Source organism: Leuciscus leuciscus (assembly GCF_965113295.1).
Source record: "Leuciscus leuciscus genome assembly, chromosome: 3".
NCBI lineage: Eukaryota > Metazoa > Chordata > Actinopteri > Cypriniformes > Leuciscidae > Leuciscus > Leuciscus leuciscus.
The window spans coordinates 58715372-58734681 of record NC_138727.1 but is presented as its reverse complement, the minus strand read 5'-3'; the positions used below and the strand labels follow the sequence as shown (position 1 = coordinate 58734681).

The window sequence follows — 19310 nt, the reverse complement described above, 5'->3', positions numbered from 1 at the left end:
GCTGGCTATTATGGCTACAGGTCATAAGTCCCGCACTTTTCATAAAAGTTACACTAGCCTACTCTTCAAATACAGTTTCTCCAAACGTGTTTATTATTTTAGGTAGTTATTATCACGATAATCCATGTCCAAGAGTCCATTTCCTCGGATGATATGCTTTTTATTCGTTATTTGACACTATAAACCATGCTATAAACACACACTGACCTCCTCGAGCTTTAATTTTGGCACTTCCGGTTACCGGTATTTTGCATATTAGTTAAATATTTAGTTTCACCCGAAACATTTAGATTCAACATTTAGATTTAGATTTAACATTTAGATTCAACATTTAGATTTAGATTTAGATTTAACATTTAGATTTAACATTTAGATTTAGATTTAATATTTAGATTTAACATTTAGATTTAGATTTAACATTTAGATTTAGATTTAACATTTAGATTTAGATTTAATATTTAGATTTAACATTTAGATTTAGATTCAACATTTATATTTATATTTAACATTTAGATTTAGATTTAACATTTAGATTTAGATTTAATATTTAGATTTAACATTTAGATTTAACATTTAGATTTAACATTTAGATTTAACATTTAGATTTAACATTTAGATTTATATTTAAAATTTAGATTTGTATTTAACATTTAGATTTAGATTTAACATTTAGGTGTAACATTTACTATTTAGATTTAACTATTTAAAATATCTCTAAGTTGACAAATATTGTTGTAAATGTGCTAAAAAGTGACCATCAAAAACTCATACCAGTTTTTTTAAACATTGTTTGAAGCTAAATGTGACAAAATGTTGCTGTTATTTTCAGCGTGAGCCGCTTTACAAACGGCGCCCCATACACAAAGACCCGCCCCTCTTAGTTGTTGCTATGTCCGACAAGCCATTCAGCTCTCACTCCACACATCATGTTCTCACACAGTGTAAAATATATTGCGGAGCAAAGAGGACACTGATAGTGTGCCAACAGACAAGACAGAGCAGGTTCCCTTTTTGTATAAAGTCTCAGATTTAAAATTGTGTAATTTTTGTGAAATTCAAACAATAAATACCATTTTGTGACGCTTTAATGTAAAGCACCTTAGTTCAAGCAGCATGTGAACTGATCATCAATTTTAGTTATAGCACGAATTAAACATGAATGAACATTAGAACTGTAAAAAGATGTCAATACACACAAAGTCCACTGACTGATTTGGTTTGTTTGTCAGACAAAAATGGTGGATATTTGCATTATATATAATGATTGGTCACATTATTCAGAATCTGCAAGGTAATGCTCAACAATGCAACACGATGCATTAAGAGCCAGGGGTAAACTTTTGAGCAAGAATATGGTGATGTGTAGATTTTTCTTATTTTCTTTTACATGTTAATATCCTATTTAGCCTCTGAAGGGCAGTACTAAATTATTTTTATTTTTTAAATAACAATTTACACCAATTTACACCAATCTACACGCCCTGGCTCCTTCTTGAGCATGACTGAATGTTTGCAGCATTTGTAATAGTTGTGTATGAGTCCCTCAGTTGTCACCAGTGTGAAAAGATGGATCTAAAAATCATACAATCACTGCTAGTAAAGAGTCAAATATGCAGAAGTTGTTGGAAAAGCAAAGAATGTGCAGGAGCTGGAGGATTTATCTGAAGACCATTGGGCAGTTTAACTGTTCGGGACAAACAAAGGGACTCATGAACAACCATTACAAAACAAAAAAACAGTTGTGGATCATTCAGGTAATGACACACAATATTAAAAATCAAGCCTATGTAATTTGTCTTGTATTTTGAGTTTGTATTTTGTCCTGTAGACTAGGCTATTCTTAAAGGGATGGTTCAGAGTTAAATAAACCTAGGGTCCTTTGCACCATGACCTCGAGCCAAACACCCCCTGTGAATCTCTTTTTTATATCGCATCTAGACTTTGTTGTTTATGAGGGGATTTGCGAAAGGAGTAGTTTCGTCTCGTTTTTGAATAAAATATTGTGCCCTCCAGTGCCCGGATTCGACTGTACTCGGAATTTTTTCTGAGTCTAAAATGTCCGAGTCCGTGTCAAGTCCGAGTACAAATTCACCCGAGTGCGTGACACGTCCGAGTTCATTCAAGACTCGAGTCCGAGTTCGAGTACCCCAACTCTAGACATTAATATTCAAATATTTGCACCCATTATACATTTATTAGACAAGATTAATTAAGACTACTGTACCATTTTTTTAATTATACAAAACATTCATATGCAACAAAAGTCTAAAGCAAAATAAGGGGTTTGGTTGTTCGTTGATGAGGCGTCTGTGTTCAGTCAGTCTGTTTTTTAACAATGCTGTGATAGATCGCCTCTTCTTGAGAAGAATCTACTGTAAGACACTGATAAACGTGACTCTGTCTACTGGCGTTCATTTCTGTGTATATCTGATCTGGACTCAGACTGTTTGTCGCTGTAGCAGCAACATTTATATAGTAGAGGTCGGTGTGGGCTGGTTCTGTGTTCGCAGGTCTGTGACACTCGTTTGCTGCCGAACTGTTATCACTTTGAGCTGTGTGTGAGTTTGTCAGGACAGTCGGGCCCCCTTCATCATATTCATTCTGTACATTGGAAGAAGGAAATAATTGCTTCATCATTGTTGAGCAAGAAAGTGATCCTTGACATATACTTGAGAGGAACTACAGTTAATAATGATGGAAATGTTCAAGGAAGATGACTCTGACTCACCTCTTCTCCTTTTCTTAATGTCAGATGAAACACTGCAGTGAAGAAGGCCAGACCTGTGATAGATGCATGTTATATAAGTTTCAAAACTTCCAGTATGTGAATTCAATCCTTCAAGTTAGCTTGAATCATGACATTGTATCAGTGTCTCGTTTGTTTTGTTTAGACAGCAAGAATCTGACAAAAAAAAAAAAAATGACAGAAAGAAAATATGAAATCCTATTATTACAAACCCAATTGTTTTAATCTGAATGATAATGTCTGTTTTCATGTCGATTTTCAATCATTAGGGACTATAGAGTGTCTGAATTCACTGGTGTAATGCAGATTTTATTTAATAATATATCGTTCAAAAATATTACCACAAGTCAGCTTTTTCTTTCGTACGGCCAACACAAGCGGTACTGCACATATCAGGAGCAAAAACAAAACTCCTGCGATGATGATGCCAATTGAACCTGAGAATAGAAAAAAAGACAAAATTGCTAATCATCTGGTTCACAGAATGAAATGAAAGATGTTTACATGAGAGAAATATCAGCAGCGAGTGTGTGAGATGTTGAGAGGCGTTTACCTGTGTCAGGTGAAGAAGTTTGGGGTAAAGGGGTTTGAGCCAATGGATCTGATGAAACAGTCGTTAAAACTTCAGTCGTCTTATTATCTAAAGGGGTAACAATGAAGATGGTACGGAAGAGGATTAAAAAAAAAAAAAAAAAAAAAAAAAACCTTCTCGAGATTAAAGTCATTATAATGCTAAATGAAACTCATTAAATACAATCTTGAGAATAAACTCATTAAATATTGAGAATAAAGTTGTTGTGTTTCGAGAATAAACTCATTAAATTTCGAGAAAAAAAACTCATTGTGTTTCGAGAAAAAAACTCGTAAAATTTCGAGAAAAAAGTCGAAATAATCGTGAGAATAAACTCATTAAATTTCGAGAATAAAGTCGTTGTGTTTGGATAAAAAAAGTCGAAATGAAATGTAGAGAATAACGCATTCGATCCGTGTTCATTGCATAGCCTACTGATAGAGGACATGGCAGAGTTGGATCACTTAGTCAAGCTATATTTTAGACTTCCTTTCAGAAACAAAGAAATAGCCTACTATCAACTTTAGCTAATTATGACAGAATAATAATTAGCATACGAACTTTAAAGGTATAGCGGAGGATTTTTTACTTCCGGGTGGATCACCTATACCAGTGGTTCTCAACTCCAGTCCTCGGGACCCGCTGCTCTGCACATTTTGTATGTCTCTCTTATCTGACACTCAAATCAGTTCATGGAGTCTGCAAGCGACTAGGTCTTTTTAGAAGAAAAATCTGTCCAATTTGCGCGATGTAGCCTACTCGCTTTTGTCCAACATGAAATGACAACCAGTGGACAAATGCAAGGTTATCGCTGGCTTCACCTACGCGCGATTCATCAAGGTTTCGTGGTTTCCCAGGATACCATAAGACGCATTATTAAACTTGTTGATCCTCAAGGTGTGGAATTTCGATGAATGTTAGGATGAATGTGGCCTCAAATCGATCTCAAAATTTAACACGTTCATTCTCGCAATTTAATGAGTTTATTCTTAAGATTGTATTTCGAAATTTTTCGCGAAATTGAACGAGTTTTTTCTCGAAACACAACGACTTTATTCTCGAAATGTAATGAGTTTATTCTCAAGATTGTATTTCGACTTTTTTTTCTCTAAATTTAACGAGTTTAATCTCGCATTATAATGACTTTAATCTCGAGATGGTTTTATTATTTTTTATTATTGCTTGGCCCTAATCCTCTTCCGTAAGATGGACTAGAATTAAGTTATAATACTAATACATGAGCACACTCAATTCAATTCAAAACAGATACAAACATTAATTTAGACTAGTTCAGTTAGTAGAAGTGGCATCAATCACTTACCCAGTTTAACCAGCAACAAAATCTCTGAATAGACATCAGGCAAAGGCACAGTCCTCCTCACAACACACCAGTATTGGCCTTCATCCTCTATTCTCAGATCAGTGATGGTGACGGTGAAAACTCTGGCCGTCGTGTCGTCAGTCAGAGAGAATCTCTCGTCTTTAGCTGGAGATCCTGATTTAACCATGATGTTTTTATTTAACAATGGACACTTGCCTTTACAAAAATACTTTGAATATGTTTCATATCCAGGTTTATATGAGCATCTGATCTCAACTCTCTCGCCTCTGTATCCAGATATTATGCCGTAAGCATCAACAGCAGCTGAAAACACAAATATCATTAGCGAGGATTAGCATGTTTACTGTTTAAGAAAGTCTGACTGCTGCAGGAATACAAGACCAGTGAAAATTAGAGAAGTTTAAAAGTCAAACATACGAATCTTGAACTCACCGATACGAATGCAGGACCAGAGAAGAAGAATAAGTTTCCACATGATGAAGCTTTACGGCACTTTTTTTGACTAAATAAAATCCTTAAACATTGACAGATGTCTCTTTCTTCCGTACTGGCACACAGAATGGTGTAAGGCTTAACTTCTCCTTCCCCTTATTTCCTAAAATATCATCCTGTGCATTTCAAAACAGATCTAGTTCATAACAATGTGTCATCGTGGTATTTTGTTTTCATGTGGCCTCAGAGAGTATTTAGATCCGTCACTCACACTTAAAAATGTCTAAATGACATTGATACATATCAAACAAACTGGATCTTTTCTCTTCACTAACTTAATTCATTACTTTTACCCAATTTCATTTAATCAGTTGCATGTTTCTTGAAAAATGTAATTTAATTATCTAATGCAATGGCAATCAACCATTTTAAACGAGCCTTTAATTTATAATTGTATGATTTTAACTGTAAGATCGAGCAACAAATGAGGCACTGGACTATACTGAAATTAATTTACTTCTCAGGAGAGACTCTTTCTTTTGCTTCTCGTGTTAAACTGTTAACTATAAAGTATCTCAAGTATTGTGTGATCAGTGTATTGATTACAGTGACAAAAAACAGCTATAATGTAACATACGTATTATATATATATATATATATATATATATATATATATATATATATATATACACACACTCACCTAAAGGATTATTAGGAACACAATACTAATACTGTGTTTGACCCCCTTTCGCCTTCAGAACTGCCTTAATTCTATGTGGCATTGATTCAACAAGGTGCTGAAAGCATTCTTTAGAAATGTTGGCCCATATTGATAGGATAGCATCTTGCATTTGATGGAGATTTGTGGGATGCACATCCAGGGCACGAAGCTCCCGTTCCACCACATCCCAAAGATGCTCTATTGGGTTGAGATCTGGTGACTGTGGGGGCCATTTTAGTACAGTGAACTCATTGTCATGTTCAAGAAACCAATTTGAAATGATTCGAGCTTTGTGACATGGTGCATTATCCTGCTGGAAGTAGCCATCAGAGGATGGGTACATGGTGGTCATAAAGGGATGGACATGGTCAGAAACAATGCTCAGGTAGGCTGTGGCATTTAAACGATGCCCAATTGGCACTAAGGGGCCTAAAGTGTGCCAAGAAAACATCCCCCACACCATTACACCACCACCACCAGCCTGCACAGTGATAACAAGGCATGATGGATCCATGTTCTCATTCTGTTTATGCCAAATTCTGACTCTACCATCTGAATGTCTCAAGAGAAATCGAGACTCATCAGACCAGGCAACATTTTTCCAGTCTTCAACTGTCCAATTTTGGTGAGCTTGTGCAAATTGTAGCCTCTTTTTCCTATTTGTAGTGGAGATGAGTGGTACCCGGTGGGGTCTTCTGCTGTTGTAGCCCATCCGCCTCAAGGTTGTGCGTGTTGTGACTTCACAAATGCTTTGCTGCATACCTCGGTTGTAACGAGTGGTTATTTCAGTCAAAGTTGCTCTTCTATCAGCTTGAATCAGTCGGCCCATTCTCCTCTGGCCTCTAGCATCAACAAGGCATTTTCGCCCACAGGACTGCCGCATACTGGATGTTTTTCCCTTTTCACACCATTCTTTGTAAACCCTAGAAATGGTTGTGCATGAAAATCCCAGTAACTGAGCAGATTGTGAAATACTCAGACCGGCCCGTCTGGCACCAACAACCATGCCACGCTCAAAATTGCTTAAATCACCTTTCTTTCCCATTCTGACATTCAGTTTGGAGTTCAGGATATTGTCTTGACCAGGACCACACCCCTAAATGCATTGAAGCAACTGCCATGTGATTGGTTGATTAGATAATTGCATTAATGAGAAATTGAACAGGTGTTCCTAATAATCCTTTAGGTGAGTGTATATGAAAACGGTTCAGTACTATGCTAACATAACCCTAACTTAAAAATAGATAATTACAGTAATTCTAGGGTATGATCAATCATAAATAATAGAGGAATTTAATATTTCCTTTTCAGGTGCATTGTAGACTTTAGTCTATTTACAACTCTCCATATAGAAAAAGGCACTTTTTTGGATCACTTATGCAAAAGTTAGACTATGTTTGGCTCACTTGTAGTCTCTGAACTTTTACTAGAAAACAAGTATATATTTTCACATCCAAAAATGACTAACCTCACATTTAAATGCCCTTAACCGAGGAAAACTGCCATATGTACTGACTCATAATGTGAAGGATTTGTGAAAGTACTTGTACAGTATAAAAACATTCATGAAGGTGTGCAACAATGTTCAGGAAAACACCTGTATAATCAATACATGGAGTCTGTATATAGTATATAGCGTTTTCAACAATAGAAAGCCATTTAAAATATAAATTAAAAGCACACTTGTCAGATCGACCACATTCACAGTCCTAACTCTGGAATATATGACTGAATATATGTTTGACAAAAGTAAGTAAGTAAGTAAGTAAGTAAGCTTTATTTCTATAGCACCTTTCACAGACAGAAAGCCACAAAGTGCTTCACAACAGACATTCACATCAGAATATACACATAATATAAAAAGGCCAAGACAATACAAGATCATATCAACCCAAAAGTAGCTCATTAGAAGCCTGAACAAATAGATGAGTCTTTAGTTTGCACTTGAAGGTATCAAGGTATGAATCTGGCCGGCAAAACTACGAACACATCTTCGTAATGAAAAGACCTGATTTCTGCAGGAGGGTTTGAGTCACTGATGCAGTTCAGAGTCACTGAATCTCCCTCCACTATTACACCAGATGGACTGATGGACACTGAGACGCTCCTGGGAGGATCTAACACAGAAAAACATAGATATCCTTAACAATCACAGTAAATTTGGAAATCGCAGATGTTTACATGACTTTTACATAGATGTGATTCTGGCCCCCACATTTATACTGCTACCATTCCCATCCATGTTCACTGGTGTTTGTTACTTGGGATTGAGTGAACTAACATTCAGCCAATCACACGCAAGTTTTATTAAGCCAATCATCTCTCATGCACACTGTGATCTCTCTGGGGGATTGACAGGTGAAATATTTCAAATATAATTTTTAACCACTTGTATTTCCCTAAATTAGAGGCTTTTACATGAATATTAAAAGTGTGCAGATGGTGAATGGGTCGCCTGATCAAGATTAGTTCTCTCACACTGACTCTGTAACACTTTTAACCACATGTGCATGTTGGTTTAATAAAAAAAAAAAATGCTTTCAACTCTTCTACAAAAGCTAGTATTTCTTAACCACTAGTATTTTCCTAAATTAGAGGCTTTTACATGAATATTAAAAGTGTGCAGATGGTGAATGGGTCGCCTGATCAAGATTAGTTCTCTCACACTGACTCTGTAACACTTTTTTTTTTGTGCATGTTGGTTTAATAAAAAAAAAAAATGCTTTCAACTCTTCTACAAAAGCTTTCCATTAGATGTTGTACCATGAAACCCAATAATTTACAAGAACTTTTTGCCCATCCCTGGAATCTTCTTAATTTGGAAAGAAACTTCAAAGAAAAAAAGTGCATACATTAAATAAAATGATCTCACACATGACATTGAGCTGAACAGCAGGAGAGATGTGAGTGTGTCCGTCTACAGCACAGCTATATCTGCCTGAATCTGCTCTTCTGACTGGATTGAGGGACAGTTTGTTACTGAATTTATTCTCAGTTAATATCTTCAGTGAGTTTCTGTACCAGATGAATGTTCTTTCAGTCAGAGCACAGCTGCTTTTACATCTCAGATTGACTGAATCTCCCTCTGTCACTCTCTCAGGAGACTCCACCTGAAGATCTGAACACAACACACACATTATATCTAGTGCTGCTGTCATACACTGATTATTATTCAACATAATGCACAGAAGAAGAGATAAACCTCACCAAAGATCTGTGTGCATATGTTGATGCAAAAGTGTGTGAAATTCGATGTTGTATGCACTCCAGACGGCTAGGTGGCAATGTGAAGAACTGCCACACAACAACACCAAGTCTGCGCGCCTGCGTACAACCTAGCAGTCTAGCAGACTTTTGCGTTTTTACCCTTTAGACGGGAACGCGACGGTGGAGCGTTTTTAAGATTTCCACTCTGGAGGGTGGTTTCACTTTTTTGCGTTTTTAAGCCCCAAAAACGCCGTCTAAACGAAAGGCACATCTGATCAAATATTTTTACGTCTTCTCCCGCAAGCGTTCTCGTTTAAACAGGGCCTTAGATGTCACCTTAATCAAGCACACGTCATTCAGTTCATCAGCTCGTTATTAAAGGCTCCGAGGCCTTAGATGGGTGTGTCAGTGAAGAGAGACATCAAACATGTGCAGTATTGGGGGTCCTCAAAGACCAGGATTGGGAACCACAGGTATAACACACACAATGATCATTATAAAAACAATCTTTAGCTTTAAAAACATTTCCATAAATAATGTTTCTTTGAGAATATTTCCAATTGATTAGGGGCATGTTCAAGTTCAAAACGGTGCGCAACGTTTTGCTACGGTTTCCGGGTTGAACGTCATGTTTCCTGGAAACGGCGTGCACCGGTGTGCAACGGGGTTTGAGATACGTTTTCTCTTGTTTGGTGGGTGTGTCAGAACTGCAGTCCAATCAGCAGCAACATGTATATAAAACACGGGGTATTAAAGTGAACTTGCACAATGGGTTCAAGGAAAGTAATTTACAAATGTGTTCGACACAGCTCGGTATACGCAACAACTGAGGATATTAGAAGACATGTTTGTCGTAAGTTTTATTGTAAAAATATAGGATATCAACATAATGATGTAGTTGTTTATATTTTTAGCTTCATTGCAAGTGTATGACATTTGGTATAGAAATAAACAATGGTAATTAAGTGCTTTTCCTAAAAATGAGAAAGAAAATACAGGGTATTAAAACAGTATGACCTACAAATACAGTCAGTATGTGAGGCTAAATAGATGTGTTTTAGTCTGAATTAGGTAAGATGTGTGCTTCCATTTCAGTTTCAGCAATCCCTTCACTCGATTGGGATGTTCTTTTTTGTTCTGGGCGGCAAGTGCAGTAACTGTAACATCGAGCATATTTTGTAGTATTAAACACATATTTATACCGACTTCATCAGGCTCAGAAAATTCTTCACAAAGAACACAAAGAATGAGCCTTCTCAGCTGCCATAGTTGCAACTCTTGCGTCATCAGAACAGTGTGTTCATCGCATCACCGTTTCTGTTTAAAAAACGTTGTGCAACGTTTTGCCGGGGCTGAACGCAGCCTAGGTCAGTGGTTTCTACAACAGTATTAATCTGACTATATTCACACAGTAACCAGCGTAACTCTTACCGTGTTCTGGTGAGTCTCTCCAGCAGGCGTTGAACTGATGAATTTCTCGTGGTTACACACTTTGTTTTAAAATACTCGCACAAACAGAAAATGTTTCTTCCTCTTTCTTGACTCCTGCCCACACAAGCAACTTCAGACAACTTTTCTTCATGATCCAATGGCATTTATTGATATCTAAAAAGTCATTAAGCCCAAAATGTTTAACAATATGAAGAAGTTTGTCCACCAATTTGATAGGTCATGTACAAAGATGTATTAACATATAGGACATATTTATAGTTTAACTTGAATTTCAGCATTTTAAGAGTGAGGGGATGTTCATAAATATATAGAATACCAATACAAGTTTTTTTTTTTTTACTTAGTTTTTATAGCCTTTCTTCCTGGAAAACATTTTCTGAAGAATTATTGAGCAAGACACTCAAGATAGGAACTTGTATTGAGTAAGACTGGATGTTGACACTTTGACCGTGGACAGACAAGTTGTATTTTGACATCCTCAAGATAATTTTTGCCTTCAGTTTATTGGCGAATAGAATAGCGACAGGAAGTGGTGGGCAGTAGAGGTGGGTGGGACAGGAAATGACCTCATCCAGAATCAGTTAAGAACACATGCACAGCCCAATGTGTCTCAATGTACGTCATCGCTCAAAATGAATTATTTGCTAATATTGCTTAATACAAAACCCCCTAAAAGGACATGGAGATTCAAAAGTATGAGATAAGGCTTTTTGCATTTGCTCGCAAAAGTTTCATGAATGCATTTGAGAGAAAACGCAAAAGCATTGAAATATAATTTCCACCACCATGTGACTTTAGGGGCTCCATTAAATGTTGTTTTAGTCAAGCTGATTAAACCAACATGACTGACCTCGTCTTAACACACGCACACAGAAGTTGCTCTACAAATAATCGTCACTGGTGACTTTAATAGACTGAGGTGTTCATCAAAGCTTTCATTTTATCCACTGTTGCACAAGTTTGTTTTCACATCCAAGTATATATTTTCATATCCAAAAATGACTAACCTCACATTTAAATGCCCTTAACCGAGGAAAACTGCCATATGTACTGACTCATAATGTGAAGGATTTGTGAAAGTACTTGTACAGTATAAAAACATTCATGAAGGTGTGCAACAATGTTCAGGAAAACACCTGTATAATCAATACATGGAGTCTGTATATAGTATATAGCGTTTACAACAATAGAAAGCCATTTAAAATATAAATTAAAAGCACACTTGTCAGATCGACCACATTCACAGTCCTAACTCTGGAATATATGACTGAATATATGTTTGACAAAAGTAAGTAAGTAAGCTTTATTTCTATAGCACCTTTCACAGACAGAAAGCCACAAAGTGCTTCACAACAGACATTTACATCAGAATATACACATAATATAAAAAGGCCAAGACAATACAAGATCATATCAACCCAAAAGTAGCTCATTAGAAGCCTGAACAAATAGATGAGTCTTTAGTTTGCACTTGAAGGTATCAACAGAGTCAATAGAGCGCAAAGAGGGCGGAAGATCATTCCAAAGCCTAGAAGCAACAGCCTGAAAGGATCGGTCACCTCTAGAACGAAAACGAGTGCGTGGAACCTTCAGCGGATTCTGATCCACAGACCTCAGAGCCCGCACAGGGGTGTAGGGCTGGATCAGATCACTGATGTAAGAAGGAGCCTGACCATGCAAGGCTCTGAAAACTAGAACCAGAATTTTAAACTTGATCCTATAGGACACTGGCAGCCAATGCAGTTCTTTTAGAATAGGGGATATGTGAGTCCTCCTATTAGTACGGGTCAAAATTCTGGCTGCAGAGTTTTGCACTAATTGCAGTCGAGAGAGCTCCTTCTTGTTCAGACATGAAAATAATCGATTACAATAGTCTAAACGCGAAGACACAAAAGCATGAATGATAAGCTCCAAATCATTTCATGAGACCATATTTCTAAGTTTAGATATTTTCCTTAATTGAAAGAAGCAGTTCCTCGTCAGCTGCTTACAGTGCTGCATTAATGACATGTCTTTGTCCAAGATAACTCCCAAGTTTCTAAGACTTGGCTTAGCAGACTGGCCTAAGTCACCCAAGTACTGTTTAATCCCTGGAATTGAAACATCAGGGGCAATAACCAGTATTTCTGTTTTGTCTGCATTGAGCTGCAGAGAGTTATCACTTAGCCATTTTTTTATTTCGACAAGACACAGGAGCAAGGAGTTTAGCTTCCAGATCTCAGACGGCTTAAAGGCAAAAGGGTTGCTGATCATGTTTTCTGTTGATGGTTTTTGCTGATATATTGCTTATATTTCCACACATTTAAGAGGTAAAACTCTCAACAAGTCTGAACCAACTTCTAGTCAAGCCTTACATAGCATGAAAAGTAAATGACTTCTGCAATAACAATGAGTCATATTCCACAAAGTCCTCATTTGGCGGTTCGATTTAAAAATTAATTTAAAAAATATATGTCTGTAAACTGAACGAGAATTCAAAGTACTATTTACAAAAGCAAACATTTGAGAAATACTTCAGTGACATTTAACTATAGTTTCATCTTTTCAGAAACACGGCCTACCTCTAAAAATACATTTCTTTTGAATAATTGATCACAAATACTAGGGGTGTAACGGTACATGTACTCGTCTTGAACCGTCACTGTTCGGTGCATACAGTCAGACGATGAATACAGTCAGTCACTGGCGATCCACTCTCCAATCCAGAAGGGGGCGCACACGCTAATGCAACACTGCTTGCTAACCGCCACAACCGGAAAAAGAGCAGAAGATCTACGCACCAACCCAAAACAAGAGTTCAGATGGCACGCAAGAGCTTGCTAGTAGCCTATACGCTGAGTTCTCTTACGAGAGTACTCTCGTGTTGCGTAAGCTAGCTTACGCTACGGGAAAAACCCTTTTCTCGAGAATACTGAAGCCAAAAAATTATCCTTAATTTTTGCATTAGTTTAAAACGCATTGCTGCATAAGCAGACCTAGGCAGAGCGGCTCGCGCGCCTATTGGTTGCTCAGCAGCAACTGCTGCAACCTATCCAGGACCTGCTCGTGACGAAGCACCAATGAGGGCGCGGGCGCCCGTGTGCGTCACGTCCCACCAGAATGGGCGTGGCTACAGGCTATAAAAACAGGCCCGTGAGGTTGTTCTCTGATTTTTCAACTCTTCAGCGAAGTGGACACTCACCTCGCTGTTCTCCGGAGAAGCTGCGCCGTCGAAGAGCCTTCAGCGGGACGAGCTTCAAGCCGGCCATCTCGCCGCTTCCTCTGCCGTTCCTGCTGCGCTATCCGGCGCCGAATATCCTTTTTCATTACCGCGTGTTACGTTACACACGCTTGCATCTAAAAGAGCGAGGCGTTGTTTCAAATGCCTCTTTTCAAAAAGTGCGGCTCCTGCCGAGCCGATCTCAGCGACGGGGACCGCCACATCCTCTGCGTTTCCTGCCTGGGACAGACACACGCGGACCACGCGCTTTCCCTGGGCGGCTGCCCGGAATGTGAAGTGATGTCTATGGCGACCCTGCGGGCTCGCCTAGCATCTTTCAGCGTGGATCCCGCCCCTCCGCTTCTCTCTTCTGGGCCGCGCCGTAAAAAGCGCCGTTCACAGAGAACACCGGAGGCATCTGCCGCGAGCGCTTGCATGCCGGATCTCTCCCCGTGTGCATCGCTCTCTGAATCCCCCACCTCTATCACGGCCGGCCAGCCGCCCGCTGTGGATATCGAGTCAGGGGGAGATGACGCAGAAGGGGACAGCTGCTCTATCCTGGCTTCTGACTGCGAAGGCTGGTCGGGCTCCATTCCGGACCCCGCCCCTTCTCTTCAGGAATCGAGCGGTGTGCGGTCTACGTTCGACGCCGAGCTTCTTCGCCTGCTTACCAAGGCCGTGGAGGACCTCGGCCTCGATTGGTCGCTTCCTGACGAGCCTGCACCCAGCAGGCTGGACGGTTGCTTTCTGCCAGGCCGCCGCTCGACGCCTCACACGAGGCCTGCCCCCTTTCTTCCGGAGCTCCACGAGGAGCTCACTAAGAGCTGGAAGGCGCCATTTTCTGCCAGGCTGCGTTCTACTGTCTCTTCGACGCTCTCTCTAGTAGACGGTGCGAAAGACAAGGGCTACCTCTGCATTCCTCCGGTCGAGGAACCGGTAGCCACGCACCTCTGCCCGCCTTCCGCCGGATGGCAGTCTCATCCTTCACTGCCTTCCAAAGCCTGCAGGACTACTTCGGCTTTGATCGGTCGCGCCTACACCGCCGCCGGTCAAGCCGCGTCCGCACTTCACACGATGGCCGTGCTTCAGGTGTATCAGGCCGACCTTCTCCGTAAAATGGACGAGGCGGGCCCGAACCCTGAGAATTTTAATGACCTCAGGAGCGCGACCGACTTAGCACTACGAGCCACTAAGTCCGCTGCTCAGGCCATCGGGAGGAATATGGCGTCTCTCACTGTCACCGAGAGACACTTGTGGTTAACTCTGTCCGACATGAAGGAGTCCGACAGAGCCACTTTCCTCGACGCGCCCGTGGCGCCATCCGGTCTCTTCGGCCCGGCTGTCAAGGGGTTTTCGGAACGGTACTCTGAGGTTCAGAAAACCTCCCAGGCTATGCGGCATTTCTTGCCGAAGCGCTCCAGTTCCGCTACGGGTCGCTCTAAACAGCCGCCCAACCGGAAATCAGCGCCACAGCCTCCCCCGCCGTCAGCCTCACAGCGCCGTCAGCCGAGGGATTCCCAGCGCTCACGCTCTTCCAGCCGCCACAGACCGCCTCCCCCTCGGGGACCCCGGTCCAAGATTGTGCTGAAGGCAGAGCCCTCAAAGTCTTCCTGACCGCGTTAGGAAGACGAAGATGGTTGAGTCCCGCTGCGGCCGGACCGCCATCAAAATCAGCGCGCCTCGCTCTCACAGTTCCCTCAGCAGAGGCGACTGGAGATGTGTATTCACAGCCAACGAGCCCGTTACACAACACGCTCGCCTGTACCCAAAGGCCGTTTTTACGGCCGCCCAAATAAATCACAGAAAGAGCATTCTGTCTGTTTATCCGGCTCACGCCGATGGTGTTATAAATGTAGGTCATGTGCCCACTCCACAGTGTTCGCGCCTACATACAAACACGGCCGACTGAGTGACTCACACTCATTCACGGCCCATATCCATAAACTCGGCTCACGCCGTGTGTGTTTTGAATGTGGGAAAGGTGCCCGCTGTACAGCGCTCATCCCTACACACAAACACGGGCTGCTCTGTGATAAGCGCTCATTCAGAGCCCCCGTCAAAAAACACAAAACGTGTCCCGTGTGTAAATCACCCTCTACCAGACATGAGCTGTGTTATGTGTGTGCGAAGCGCGCGCGCCTCCATGGGCGCGCGCTCTCTCTCAGGCGCTGTGAGATATGTGCCACACACACACAGCGACAACAGCCCGCGCGTTATTCTCCCTCTAGCTTTTCACATAAAGGCATGGAGGGAGCTGCCGGGCGTGTCAGAATGGGTACTGAACACGGTAGAACGAGGCTATTCACTACAGTTCGCTCGCAGACCCCCTCGCTTTCGAGCCAGGGTCGAAACCACGGTGAACAACGAAGTAGCACACCTACTTCGCGCCGAAATTGCGAAACTGTTAGAGAAACGAGCCGTAGAAGCCGTCCCTCACACACTGAGCGAGGCAGGTTTTTACAGCAGATATTTCCTCGTTCCAAAGAAGGGTGGCGGTCTCAGACCCATCCTAGATCTCAGACGGCTGAACAGAGCCCTTATGCAGAGATCGTTCAAAATGCTCACGACCAGTCAGATTCTCGCGCAAATTCGCCCGAGGGACTGGTTTATCTCTGTGGATCTGAAAGATAGCATGAAAGATATATTCAAATAGCGCCCCATCACAGGCCTTTCTTGCGATTCGCCTTCGAGGGGCTGAGCTATCAGTACACCGTCCTGCCGTTCGGTCTGTCCTTAGCACCCCGTACATTCACGAAGTGCATGGATGCAGCGCTCGCTCCCCTGAGACAACGGGGGATGCGAATACTGAACTATCTGGACGACTGGCTTATTCTAGCCCAGTCAGAGTCAGAGTTAATAGCGCACAGGGCTCTATTACTCGACCATTTACGGGATTTGGGTCTCCAAATCAACTGGACCAAGAGTTTACTGTCTCCCAGCCAGAGAATCTCTTTTCTGGGAACAGACTTAGACTCTGTGTCAACTCTGCGTCACAGCGCGCGCTGCAGATTCAGCGCTCAGCTGCAGCTTTCAGGACCGGCAGCATTTTTCCTCTCAAACGTTTTCAGAGGATGCTGGGTCTTATGGCTTCGGCCTCGGCAGTGCTTCAGCTGGGCTTGCTTTTCATGCGCCCGCTGCAGCACTGGCTGAAGACGCGGGTCCCGCTGCGAGCATGGTCCGCTGGCCGCGTTCGCCTCAGGGTAACTCAGAACTGTGTCACAGCACTGAATCCCTGGAAGGCGGCAGACTGGTATCAGTCAGGAGTGGATCTGGGCATGGCTTCGAGACGAAAAGTAATCTCGACAGACGCATCCAACTCAGGTTGGGGCGCCCTCTACGAGGGCAGACCAGTGTTTGGTCTGTGGGCAGCCTCAGAAAGGCGCCTACACATAAACTGTCTGGAGATGAAAGCGGTCGAAAATGCCTTGAGATACTTTCTCCCCCTCCTCAAAGGCCACAACGTTTTGGTCCGCACGGACAACATGTCAGTGGTGTCATACATCAACCGCCAGGGCGGTCTCAGGTCACGGAGCCTTCACAAGCTGGCGGAACGCCTCCTCTTGTGGGCCCATCACAACCTGCGCTCACTGAGAGCATCACATGTCCCGGGCTCCCAAAATGTGGGCCCAGACATGCTGTCCAGGGACAACGTTCCCCCCGGGGAATGGTCCCTGCACCCTCAGATAGCCCAGTTACTATGGGACATCTTCGGCAGAGCGGAGGTCGACCTCTTTGCGTCGACGGAGAACGCGCACTGCCCAGTATTCTTCACGAAACAGAGATGCGCTGGCCCACGACTGGCCCAGCCGTCCGCTCTATGCGTTTCCCCCGATCGCGATGTTACCACAGGTAATCAAGCGCATCAGGGAGAGCAAATGCTCTGTGCTCCTCGTGGCGCCGCTCTGGAGGAATCAAGTGTGGTTCTCAGAGCTGATGCAACTGACGAGCACGACCCCGTGGCCGATTCCGGTGAGGAAAGATCTCCTCTCCCAGGCCAGGGGCGCGATCTGGCACCCGCGCCCCGACTTATGGGCCCTGCATGCATGGGCCATCAACGGGTACCCGCTGACCTCCCAGCGGCAGTGTTGAACACAATTACTCAGGCTAGAGCACCCTCTACTAGAAGGCTCTACGCCTCTAAATGGTCAGTGTTTTCCGGCTGGTGCTCGGCCCGAAACTTAGACCCACAGCGCTGTAGCGTTGCAGAGGTTCTCTCCTTTCTGCAAGAGCTTTTGGACGAGGGCAGGTCCCCCTCCACGCTCAAAGTGTATGCGGCGGCCATTGCGGCGTTTACAAAACCTTTGCATGGCCGGTCACTGGGTAGAGACGACCTCATCGTTAGGTTCCTAAGAGGAGCTAGGAGGTTAAATCCTCCTCAGCCCCCTCTGGTTCCAGCCTGGGACCTCTCCTTGGTCCTGGAAGCCATGAAGGGCGAACCCTTTGAACCCCTCCAGTCCGTGGATTTGCGGTATCTTTCACTGAAGACTGCTTTTCTCATGGCTCTCGCTTCAGTTAAGCGAGTGGGTGACCTTCACGCACTCTCTGTGAGTGCTTCGTGCTTGGAGTTTGGGCCTAATGACTCTAAAGTCATCCTTAAACCGAGGCACGGTTATGTCCCCAAAGTGCTTTCCACTCCGTTCAGATCACAGATCATTTCACTGTCAGCTCTTCCGAGATCTGAGGGTGAGGACGATGTGAATTTTCTCTGCCCCGTCAGGGCGCTGAGAATATATGTCGAACGGTCTGATGCTTTCAGGCAGTCAGAGCAGCTCTTCGTTTCGTTCAGTGGCCGCACTAAGGGCTTAGCCACATCGAAACAGAGCCTGTCCAGATGGATAGTTGACGCTATCGCTATGGCTTATAGGTCTAAGAACCTTCATTGCCCTCTGGGCGTCAGAGCGCACTCCACCAGGGGCATGGCCTCGTCGTGGGCGTGGTCTCGCGGAGTCTCGCTCCATGATATTTGTACGTCGGCGGGCTGGGCCTCTCCGTCTACATTTATCAGGTTTTATAACCTGGAGGTGCCTGCCCTACAGGCTAAACTGTTGTCAGTCTAACATACTAGCTCTGTTCGCTCTCGCTGCAGATCGACACAGACTGTGTGTGGTTTGTGTTATACACAGGCTCCAGATCGACAGACCAGGTCTTCCTGTCTGTGATCTTTTTTCACCTGACCTTCGGGTTCAGGTGGCTGACAGGCAGTGTTATCATTCTTAGTTCAGCCCACGGATGTACCTGGCTGTTCTATTGTATTAAGCACCCATTCCCACACTCTGGAATGGTTATCTCTCCCTGGGCCCAACCCTCATCGGCCCAGATATTACCACTTACGTTTGTCCCCGGGCACATGCCCTTGGGAACGTGCAGGTGGACCTTCTCTAGCACGCACGGCGTTTTACATTGGGTTCCCGTAGCGTAAGCTAGCTTACGCAACACGAGAGTACTCTCGTAAGAGAACGCTCTCGGTTACTAACGTAACCTCGGTTCTCTCTAGATGAGGGAACGAGTGTTGCGTAACCCTGCCGTGCTTGTGCTACTTCTGGTTCGCTTCAGATTGAAAAACCAGAGAACAACCTCACGGGCCTGCTTTTATAGCCTGTAGCCACGCCCATTCTGGCGGGACGTGACGCGCACGGGCGC

At 43.0% G+C, this 19310-nt stretch overlaps 1 protein-coding gene and 1 long non-coding RNA gene across 5 annotated transcripts in view; both read right to left on the bottom strand.

The window, feature by feature from the left end:
- LOC309493759 (uncharacterized protein) overlaps positions 1-5211 on the bottom strand; it is a 41048-nt gene extending 35837 nt beyond the window's left edge. For 2 of the 4 annotated variants that reach the window (XM_082162988.1, XM_082162990.1), the window contains exons 1-2: positions 5092-5211; positions 4639-4962 (exon numbers count right to left, since the gene is read on the bottom strand). In XM_082162988.1, coding sequence (XP_082019114.1) covers positions 4639-4962; positions 5092-5134 — 367 coding nt within the window. In that variant the 5' untranslated portion in view covers positions 5135-5211. Of the gene's footprint in view, positions 1-2168; positions 2602-2728; positions 2782-3087; positions 3184-3299; positions 3387-4638; positions 4963-5091 lie in introns of those variants that run through there. The other 2 variants (XM_082162993.1, XM_082162986.1) reach the window with 2 other exon arrangements.
- Positions 5212-7813: 2602 nt separating this feature from the next.
- LOC309494012 lies at positions 7814-8925 on the bottom strand. The gene is made up of 2 exons (XR_014204189.1): positions 8685-8925; positions 7814-7929 (listed from the first exon to the last, which is right to left on the bottom strand). It is a non-coding gene; the product is annotated as an uncharacterized lncRNA (long non-coding RNA).
- Between the last annotated feature and the right edge of the window lie 10385 nt (positions 8926-19310).